General features: G+C 32.0%; 1 protein-coding gene and 2 pseudogenes across 1 annotated transcript; 2 read left to right on the forward strand and 1 right to left on the reverse strand.

Moving 5' to 3' along the window:
* The first annotated feature begins 192 nt into the window (after positions 1–192).
* LOC114073900 lies at positions 193–1483 on the forward strand (annotated as a pseudogene).
* A 274-nt stretch (positions 1484–1757) lies between these two features.
* On the forward strand, positions 1758–3005 carry LOC107013982 (annotated as a pseudogene).
* A 642-nt stretch (positions 3006–3647) lies between these two features.
* Positions 3648–5526, reverse strand: LOC114076497. Its single transcript, XM_027915610.1, has 2 exons — positions 5247–5526; positions 3648–5146 (listed from the first exon to the last, which is right to left on the reverse strand). Exons 1-2 carry the CDS (start codon positions 5524–5526, stop codon positions 3648–3650), a joined length of 1779 nt encoding a protein of 592 aa, XP_027771411.1.
* Positions 5527–8049: the final 2523 nt, after the last annotated feature.

Here is an 8049-nt window from a genome sequence, read left to right on the forward strand (position 1 = left end):
ATCACATGTGAATAGTAAAGATTTTGTTTTTGTTGTAAATAGTTGAATAGAGAGTTCACATGTAAATAGTATTAATATGTTTACAATGCTATAAATTGATGAATTATCCTTCATATTCATATTGCATTCTACTTTCAATCTTACAACAATCTTAAAATTCTTGTTATTTTTCAAATTTTCTAAAGTTTTTAAAAGCCTTTTCTTTATAAGGTGAGTTTAAATTTATTTTATTTTAATTAATTTTATACTTTTATATGATATTGTTGATATATTCAATCGTTTGATACTTATATTAATGTTAATATTTCTTTTTATTCTTTGTGTATAGATATGCATCCGTCAAATGTATACGTACATCCTGGTCCAGTAGGGCATGATGTATTAAAAATTCAAGTTCATCATCGTTCCGAAGGAATTTGGAATGGTAGCATAAAAGAAGAGAGGTCTTGCTTATATACGCGTCGTGGTGATATTGAATTTTGGCAACATATAAAATATCATCCATTACATTCTCGCATCCTTCAATATTTTGAAAATTGTAGATTTAAAGAAATTCTTGATGTAGGATGTGTGTCGTATGACTCCGGATTAATTTCTGCTTTAATTGAAAGGTGGCGTCCAAAAACTCATACTTTTCACATGCGAACTGGCGAGGCTACCATAACTTTACAAGATATTGAAATTTTATTCGGAATGGTAGTAGATGGTAGTCCTATAATTTTATATGGAGCTGATTCTTTAGGGATTATAGGTAGACAAGAAATGAAATTTGAATTAACAGGATGGTTACCCGATACTTGTTGTTTTTCTGGTGTTAGTAGATTGTTAACATATAAATTGATTGATTATATCGAAGGTTTGGATGGTACTAATGATAACTCAACTGAGCATGAAGTTCAACAAAGATTTAGATTATATTTATTATGGTTATGTGGTGGATCAATATTTCCGGTGATAAATCTAATAATAAGATTAATTTGGACATTTTGATTGACATGAGAAATTTAGATTTAATGTCAACTCAAGCATGGGGATCAGCAGCATTATCATATTTGTATAATTGTTTATGCCGTGCTTCAATGAAAAAATCAAATGAAGTTTGTGGATTTCTCCCTTTAGTGCAGGTATACATATTTTTTAATTAAATATTTTTTATATACTAGTAATATGCACTTTTAAATTTAAGTGCATTATAAGTAATGATGAATTTATTTATTATAGATTTTGGCATGTGAAAGAATTATTCCCCTGCAACTATTGCCAAAGCCTCTAAGAACCAATCAACTTGAGGCTTCAACTGCGCTTGCACGTAAATGGACGCGACGTAGAAATCATCAAAATGAGGCACGAACTGTAATCAGTGTTATTAGGGATGTACTAGATAATCTAATTGATGAACATGTATTTAATATTATTAGTATCTTAAACTATTCATATTTTATTTTATTTTAAATCAAAATATATTTGGTAGATCTTTAAATGAGGCACTTATGTTTCACTACCCAAGAAACTTATGTGAATAAAATGACATATACACAAATTCTTGTTAGGTCCTTAAAAGTAAAATATGTTATGACACAATGGTACAAAAAAATTATTTTGTAAGATTGTTCATTTTCACGTACATATTTTTTTCTGCCAATGTTGTTTTTATAATTATCTTACTTAATTATTTTTTGTAGTTTATTTGGCAGCCTTATTCGGAAGATGTTATTAATGGCTTGCCTGAGTGGTGTCGGTCAGGACAACATGTCTGGATGGCACAGGTGCCACTGATTTATGGAATTTATCGTGAGTGGCACATGGTTGATGGTGTTGTGAGACAGTGCGGTTATTTACAACATATTCCTGGACCTTGTACCCAATTTTCCGAATATCATTTTAAGCGTGATAAACGATCCAAAATAAAACAAGAAGATACAGATGCATTTAACTACACACCATATTTATGGGAACAACGTCAAAATCGTATATTTCGACCTCTATTTGTAAGTGATCAAACAGATTACTTTCGTTGGTACATGAGGCATACCCGCATGGTCATTGGAAATCCACAACATGTTGTACAAAAAGGGTATCAACACATGGCAGGAAGACATGAGGCATTAGTATGTATATTATGTAAATTTTAAATCATTATGTCAATCTTTAATAATTTTTTTGTTATTAATATTTGTTTATTCATTATAGGCTAGGGGTCACGAAATGCAGTATCGTCGAGCTCGGATGATTGAAAATGATGAAAATCAATCTAATGAAATGAGACAATATGCAGAGGAAGTCGGTCGTATTTCAATGGAGTCAATGAATGCGGCCTTTCAGGGAACGCGATTGAGCTTTGATCCTGATTACAATCCTCCCACTCAATACAATGAACCACCACCAGTACAAGTATCTCGCCGATCACGACAAACAACATCGAGAGAGGGTGCTCGTCGAGGTAGAAGGACCGCTGGTGAAATAGTTGATTTTTCTGCAGGGCCCTCTAACCCTAATGTGGCGACTCTCGAGCCTTATTATCCCACATTTGATTTTTCTACAGGGCCCTCTAACACTAATGTTAATTTTTCTAGTTAGCAAACAGTTGGTTTTGTAACTACACAAGTTCCAATATCTGATTTTGTGCAATTTAGTGGATCTCAATATGGTATTCAACATGGTACGCGTGAATTTCCTATACATAATTCTCCATTTGGTGGAAGATTGAATTTTTCGAATGTAAGTATAATAATTTTCATACAATTTTTTTAACTTTTTATAATTTTTTTTTAATTTTATTGCATGTTTATTTGATTATATTATATTATATTGTATTATAGGTAACTGTGTTCGATGATTCAAGATTTAATGCTGGTGCTTCACAAAATTTAGTTCTTAATAGACAAAATCCACCTCGGAGAACATCTAGGCTACACAAATCAACTAGATGTGGAACAGACAGTCACTATCAAAATGAGGAAGATTTTGAAAATGAAGATGTAGAAGACTCAGATTCAGAAGAATAATTTTTTTATGCACCTTTATTATAAAAGGCTGAAGATTCGAATTTTGAAATATGTAAATTTTGTTGTTTCGTGCAAGTTTGAAAAAAGTAATGCGATTCTTCCTTCTTTTTTTTATGTTTGAACAAGTTTACAGGATTTAATTTTCTTTATGTCATAGGTCAAATCAATACTTTTTAAGTTAGGTCAAATCAATACTTTTTATATTAGGTCAAATCATTATTTTTTAATAGAGTTCAAATCAATAATATAATAATAATGTAAAGATATTATACGTACAATATTTAAAATGCACAAGACAAATTAAATTCATGTCAACAAATAAATATAAAAGATATCTCATAATATTAATAACAAGATAATAAAAATACATTAACCTTAAAAACATAGACAAAATATTTAAAATCGAGTAGGACATCGTGCCTTTGTGTGACCTGTCTCCTTACAAACACTACATTTTCTAGTCATGCGAGCCGGAGCTATATCCATATCATTCTTAAGTCGGCTTCTTACTAGCGTACCACTTGTCCGCAAATATTCAGTATTTGCAATTAAATTAAATGGAGCTGGTGGTCAATACATTTCATCACCCACTGGATTAAATGTTTCACTGTATGTTCGTTTGTAATATTTTGCACTGTAGAATTAACTTACATAAGATTTTGGTTCGATTCCGCGAAGTCCACAAAATTTGATGGCATGCGAACAAGGCATATGATAGTTTCTCCATTTTCCACAAGAACATTTCTTACCTTTTGCAGTAACCTTGTGGACATTTCCACCTTTACCATCATGAGCAAAAGTAAGAATTTCAAAAACTCCATCACCTGTGTTGTAAGTCATCATATCTGTGTTCCCTTGAGCTCTTTGATAATAATCATTAAATTTTTTACCTATCGCAAGAGGCCATGGCATATTACTTTGAAGTAATGCAATTGCAAGATTGTTTCTTTCGACAAAATGATCAACGGGATCTTTGAACGTCATTCGAACCATGGCAGTCACAGGAATCCTCTGAGCTTTTTTCAATAAACCATTATATGACTTAGACACATTTGTCGTCATGGCACCCCATCTACGACCACCATCCTTATACATTGTCCATTTTTCCAAAGGAAATTCATTTAACCATTCATATGCTGCAGGAGACAATGTTTTGATTTGTTGCATCTGTTGCACAAACTTTTTCTCCTGATGCTCAGCAGCAGCCAACCACATTAGATTTTCGAGTTTACTATTTACAAATTTTTTATTTAAATTTGCTTTTAAATGTCGAACACAAAATCTATTATATGTGTTGGGTGGACTCAACCAATCATAAGATTGAACGCACTGCAAGATTCCTTGATGACGGTCAGAAATAAGACCAATTTCTTGTCGTTCACAAACTACATGTGTCCATAATAACTTGAGAAACCATGACCAAGACTCAAAACTCTCACGTGCAACTAAAGCATATGCAAGTGGAAAAATATTTCCATTCGCATCAATTCCAACCGCAATTAACAATTTGATATCATACGAACCATAAAGATGTGTGCCGTCGATAGAAATTACCGGCCGACAACTTTTGAAACCATCAATGTTCTGTTTAAAAGCCCAAAAAAGAAATTTAAAAATTTGCTCACCTTGCATTGTTGTAGAATGATGCTCCCACTCAATAATAGTGCCTGGATTGAATAATTGTAGTGCAGCCATGTATCGAGGTAATGCCTTAAATGAACTTTCAAAATCACCATAAACCATTCGAAATGCTTTTCTTCGACCTTTTTGTGCTTTTCTGTAACTAGGAGTATAGTGATGTTTTCCTTTGATAATTTCACGGATCATCTTAATATTTATGTCCGGATTTTGCATAACATATGGTATTAATGAAGTGGCAATCATGTTATCATTCAAATTGAAATGATCCTCCTTATAGTTATCTGTAAGACAAGTATGCGGTTCAACCATTTTTCCTGTCTTCCACATACCGCTTGAAATCTCTCTAAACCGAATCATCCAATCACACCCTAACTCATGACGCTTGCAAATAACTTTCCAACTTTTACTTTTGGATTGATCACAAAGAAATTCTTTTTTAATAGCAAGACTATATGCTCTTACTGCAGATTTCATTTGCATCTTATTCATAAATAACATACCTAGTTGCATATACAAATTAAATTAATCAACATGAAATAAATAAATAAATAAATAAATAAACAACTATAAAATATTTAGTTGAATTTTCAACAATCGAACCTGACTGGATATGTTTAGGATTGTTTGAATTCCAAAGTGTCGTTCGAATGGAACCGTCATCTCTCGTGTAGATAAAATCTTCTGCATTTTCTTCAGTGTGATCTAAGTATGGAATCGCTGTAGAATGATAATTAATACTTTGATCTTCAACAGATGCATTAGGTGCATTAGGTGCATTATCCACATTATCATCATCGTCGTCATACATATCATCACTGTCTGTTAATTCATGCTCGGAAGGTTCATCATTGTGCAACTCACCAACTCGTTCATCACCCATAACATTATTATTTACAATTTGTGTACAATAATTCAATGCATTTTGAATTTGATCATATCTATAAAAATAATAATATAAATATATTACATATAAGAAAAATAGTTTTTAAGAAATAAGAAAACATTACTTTATTTACCTATTAGTTGATTCCAATGAGAAAAAATTCAATTGACTGAAATTTTGGCTAGACTCTCCCATAATATTTAAATGACTTTATTTACCTAAGATTATTGGAAGATTGAAAGTAGAATGCAATATGAATATGAAGGATAATTCACCAATTTATAGCATTGTAAACATATTAATACTATTTACATGTGAACTCTCTATTCAACTATTTACAACAAAAACAAAATATTTACTATTCACATGTGATCCATCATGTGATTATCTTTAATTTATATGTGTGTGTGTGTGTGTGTGTGTGTGTGTAGACTTGAAACTCAAAGACGAGGCTTGAAGTACTCATTCTTCCACCTATGCAGCTTCAAATTTTCAAATTTGATTTATGAGAGAAGAGATGAAAGGCAGATTTTGTCACACTGGGCGTGCCAATTTGTGTACAACAAATTTTAAACTGACAGAAAATAAATTACATTCACAATAAGTAAGTAGAAATGTAACTTTATTGATCAAGATAGATTGTTGGCACAATCCTATTGATCCCTTGATTCTACTCTCCTAAGATTTATCCATAATTCGAGGCCGTTAGTGACATATTTCTCGAACTAGGATGCTTTAGATTTGAACTCTGTATATGAATAATTCATCAATTGTGGAGTATTCGAGATCTTGATATCTTTATAAAATTTCTGAGATGCTTTTAAGAGAATTTAATACGCTTTATATAGGCATAAACTAAGGTTTATGGTTGAGTAGTCTCCAAGAATCCTAATTTGAGTTGAACACAATTAGTAGAGTTCCAACTAGAATTGAACGAATCTTGTAGAGTCCCACAAAATTTCAATGTCTACAAATGCCCCCTACTTCAAGGCTTGTCAGAGTGTATAATTGATGAAACTCAAAAACAAGGCTGGAAGTACTCATTCTTCTACCTTTGAAGCTTCAGATTTTAAGATTTGATTTAAGAGAGAAGAGATAAAGGACAGATTTAGTCCCACCGGGCGTGCCAATTTTTATAACAAATTTTAAAGTGACAGAGAATAAATTACATTCACAATAAAATAAGTAGAAATGTAACTTAATTGTTCAAGATAGATTGCGGGTGCGAATATGTTGATCCATTGATTCTACTATTCTAAGATTTATCCATGATTCGAGGTTATTAGTGGCATATTTCTCGAACTAGGATGATTTAGATTTGACCTCTCTATATGAATAATTCATCAATTGTGGAGTATTCGAGATCTTGATCTCTTTATGAAATTTCTGAGATGCCTTTTAAGGGAATCTGTACCCTTTATATAGGCATAAACTAGGGTTTAGGGTTGAGTAGACTCCAAGAATCTTAATTTAAATTGAACACAATTGGTAGAGTCCCAACTAATTTTGAATGCATCTTCTAGAGTCCTATAAAATTTCAATGTCTACAAATGCCCCTGCTTCATGGCTTGACAGTGTGTAGACTCGATGAAACTCAAAGACGAGGCTTGAAGTACTCATTCTTCCACCTATGCAGCTTCAGAATTTTAGATTTGATTTAAAAGAAAAGAGATGAAGGGGAGATTTGGTCCCACTAGTCATGCGAATATATTTACAACAAATTTTAATGTGACATAAAATAAATTACATTCATAATAAAATAAGAAGAAACGTAACTTTATTGATCAAGATACATTGCGGGTACAATTCTGTTGATCCCTTGATTCTACTCTCCTAATATTTATCCATGATTCGAAGCTGTTAGTGGCATATTTCTCGAAATAGGATGATTAGATTTGACATCTCTATATGAATAATCCATCAATTGCGGAGTATTCGAGATCTTGATCTCTTTATGAAATTTCTAAGATGTTTTTAAGAGAATTTAATACTCTTTATATAGGCATAAACTAGGGTTTATGGTTGAGTAGCCTCCAAGAATCCTAATTTGAGTTGAACACAATTGGTAGAGTTCCAACTAGAATTGAACGTATCTTGTAGAGTCCCACAAAATTTCAATATTACAAATGCCCCTTGTTTCAAAGTTTATCGAGGTGTAGAACTGATGAAACTCAAAGACAAGGCTTAAAGTACTAATTCTTCCACCTTCGAAGCTTAGATTTGATTTAAGAGAGAAGAGATAAAGGGCAGATTTGGTCCCACTGGGCGTGCCAATTTGTTAACAACAAATTTTGAAGTGATAAAATATATTTATTTTCACAATAAAATAAGTAGAAACATAACTTGATTGATCAAGATAGATTGTGGGTATAATTATGTTGATCCATTGATTCTACTATTCTAAGACTTATCCTTGATTCGAGGCCATTAGTGACATATTTCTCAAACTAGGATGATTTAGATTTGAGCATTCTATATTTATAATCCATCAATTGTGGAGCATTCGACATCTTGATCTCT

Source organism: Solanum pennellii, chromosome 3, assembly GCF_001406875.1.
Source record: "Solanum pennellii chromosome 3, SPENNV200".
NCBI classification, from domain to species: domain Eukaryota; kingdom Viridiplantae; phylum Streptophyta; class Magnoliopsida; order Solanales; family Solanaceae; genus Solanum; species Solanum pennellii.